This window comes from Pteropus medius, unplaced genomic scaffold (assembly GCF_902729225.1).
Source record: "Pteropus medius unplaced genomic scaffold, Ma_sr-lr_union100, whole genome shotgun sequence".
NCBI lineage: Eukaryota > Metazoa > Chordata > Mammalia > Chiroptera > Pteropodidae > Pteropus > Pteropus medius.
Window position 1 is genome coordinate 2,409,287 of NW_024344437.1, and position 3,229 is coordinate 2,412,515.

The 3,229-nt window shown below is 38.4% G+C and overlaps 1 protein-coding gene across 1 annotated transcript; it reads right to left on the bottom strand.

The window, feature by feature from the left end:
- Nucleotides 1–726: 726 nt before the first annotated feature.
- SERTM1 (serine rich and transmembrane domain containing 1) lies at nt 727–2,851 on the bottom strand. Its single transcript, XM_039872984.1, has one exon. The coding sequence runs from the start codon at nt 2,179–2,181 to the stop codon at nt 1,804–1,806; it is 378 nt and encodes a 125-aa protein (XP_039728918.1). The 5' UTR covers nt 2,182–2,851; the 3' UTR covers nt 727–1,803.
- Nucleotides 2,852–3,229: the final 378 nt, after the last annotated feature.

Here is a 3,229-nt window from a genome sequence, read left to right on the forward strand (position 1 = left end):
GAGAATGCATTGTGTGTACACACACACACATGTTCAGAGAATGCCGATAATGATCTAAAATAGCAGAGTTTTTCTAGTCCAGCATTTATACAACAAAATAACACTCCAACACACTGCTATGCTTTAAATGGCAGCAGAGTTAAATTTTTCACTAATTATACATTTTAGGGCAGTGACCGTCTGCAGTTTTTATGGTGTTTGGGAACATTATTGATATAAAAGTAGTTCAATGTGGTTTGATTTAAGTGAGACTTAGGGATTAAGAAAAAGGAACCTGATCATCGTTACCAGGCCTCATCTCTCCTAGCATTTTAGAGTGACAAAGATAAACCTTGTGAAAATGGTGGATTCTTTACCTCATTCCAGTTAGTGGGTAGTGCTGCCAGCCATCAGTCCAAAAGGCGTGTGAAGCTTCACTCCTAAAGACCAGCAGGTGATCAGGACGAGGATGGCCCTGTTGCCGCAGGAAGACGCGGCTATGCTGATGCCATGCTTCCGCAGGCTGAACAAGTTCAGCTTTTATGCCGAGGGGGGCATTTCTTTTTCAAATTAAAATTCTTATCTTGCGAAGCTGTAGTTTGCTTCCCCTGCTCCACCCGCCACAGGCAGCCTGATTTCCTCCACATTCCATGCCTGTGCCCACGTGTGCGCCTCCAGGTCAGAATGCGTGGCTGACCACAGTAGGGCAGCTTCCAGGATCACCAGGCTTCCAGGAGCTGCACAGCCTGAGTATAATTTTTAATACAAACCCATGTCCTAGAATTGTAATGCAGAGTATTATCTTCACATACAACAATTATCAGAGACATGTAACATTCACGGCGTATATAATAACATATATTAGCAATGTAACCTAATGAGAGTAAACAAACATCTGACATCTCAGAGACTTAATATAATTCTGTACTAAAATTATAAAGATTGTGCAACTGAATAAAGGAACATACATGACTACCAGGAGTTATTATTGTATAAAACACAACTAAATTAATATTTTCCATATACTCAATTCCCACTGATGGAAATTATGGGTATAAAATAAAAACTTCCTGCTGCCTTTTTGGGTTCTTCTCTCAGCAATAGTAACAGAAATTACCACAAAGAATTCTGCAACTCTAGACCATTATAACATAAGTGGGAAAAAAAACCTCAGGAGGAAGAAATACATTACAAACTGCATCATAATTAAAAGTTAAACTCTTCTAAAACTTTTCCAAATACAACTTAATTCATCAATAAATGTGATTCTCATTTGTCAATGTGAAATTAAATAAAACATTTAGCATATTTTTGCCTCTAGTTTTAGAAATATTATACATTAAATCTAAATTGACTCTTTTTTTTCATTTGGTATTTCTGCTTTATCTTTTAAATATGGAAAATATCTTCTAAATAGCTCAGACTTAATTTTGCCAGTTTCTGCTGGCTCAGTTGGTTTCACAGTTTTGAAAGAGAAATGAGATGCAGAGTCCGCAGACAGCACCCACTGCGAGGCCCTCAGGGAACTGCCCCGGGTGTCCAACGGCTGGAATGAACTGATCCACCTTGAAGAAGCCAACTCCTGATTCGTCAGGTGGTTTGTGTGAAATACACCTTGAGGTTTGCACACATTTCTGTCAACATCGGCTTCTACATTCATAAATGAAAAGCCTCATGAATGGAAAAATAAATCGTGAAGAAACAGGTCTAACTGGTTGACAAAAATTAAAAGGTCATTTTTCTCATGAGGCAACTGCGTCATGTGACACTTCTCATAAGGGAAGACCTACGCTGCAGCAGCATTCAAGGATTCTTCCATTTTCATCACGATGAAAGGTTTGAAAAAGTGGACCTTTGAGAGGAAATACTACAGACTTCCAAATTGGTGAAAGAACTCCCCGCGTCGCTTGGATACTCAGGGTAGGAGGAACTGGAGGAGATGATATTTTTGAGCCTCTGGAGGGCAATGATTAAAAGCAGAAGTAGAAATGCTAAAAGGCTGAGGAATATGGACACATAGATGTAGACATTTGATAGGTGGCCTGAGGATGGGTCCACCGATGTGGACAGGGATGTGGGAAATAGCTCAAGGAAAGTGCCATTCTCCACATTTCCTGAAAACACAGATGAAGAGTCAGGTTCAGACATCTTTATGAGGGTCAGAGAATGAATAAGTATATTGCAAGTCAAAGTTTCACACATGGGTTAAAAAAGGACAGAATCAGCATTTTTTCCCCCTGTATAATGTCAGCAAAAATTTCAGGCAGTTAAATCAGTAGAACAAAACTTCTTGGTTTTCAGACAAAGGTAGCAGGGGATTAGGTGTCCATCGATGCTGCAAAACACAAAAACAAAACAAAACAAAAAAACAAAACAACTGAGTGCATTGTTCAGAAAATATTACATTTAAATCTCATTGCTAGTCTTCATTTCAGAAGGTTTAATTATAAAACCCAGAAGGGAGGAAAAAGAATGAAATAACTGCCTCAGGAACAAGTCATGTTTGTGTCTTTACACTACAAATGATGATACAAAAATGAACTTTTATTTTATCTCCACAGTACCCTAGGTGCCAGGTTTCTTCAAGGAACTAAAGATAAGATAAAAAGGAAAATACATTTCTGATGTGCTCCATCTGCCACGATTTCAACAGATGCTCCAAGTGGATGCTCTGAGAATAGGACCGAAAACGTTAGCTCCAAACCTCCCTCCTCCAGAAAATTAATTCTGTGCACCCTCCAGCCCACTAGCACAATCCCCAACCAGTGCTTTCCTCTATCCTGCTTTGAAGAATCATTGCACATGTAACTTTGATTTTTTTTACATAAACCAGTAATATAGTCATTTATCATCATTATCAAGTATTATGTACTGTATATTATTGTATGTGCTATTATGTATGTATGTATGTATGTATACATTTATATTATGGTGACATTAGCTAACAAAAGCCAGTAAATTTCAGGTGTACAATTCAACAATGAGGCATATAAACATTGCATTGCGTGTTCACCGCCCATAGTTATATTTCTTTCTGTCACCACATATTTGAGCCCTTTTACCCCATTTACCTCACTGTCCCCCTCCTCCTCTACCCTCTGGTAACCACTAGCCTATTGTCCATGTCCATGAGTCTCTGTTTGTCCTGTTTGTTTGTTGCTTTTAGGTTTATATACCATATATGTGATATCATGTGGTTTTCAACTTTTTCTGTCTGGCTTATTTTGCTTAGCATGATTATCTTTAGGTT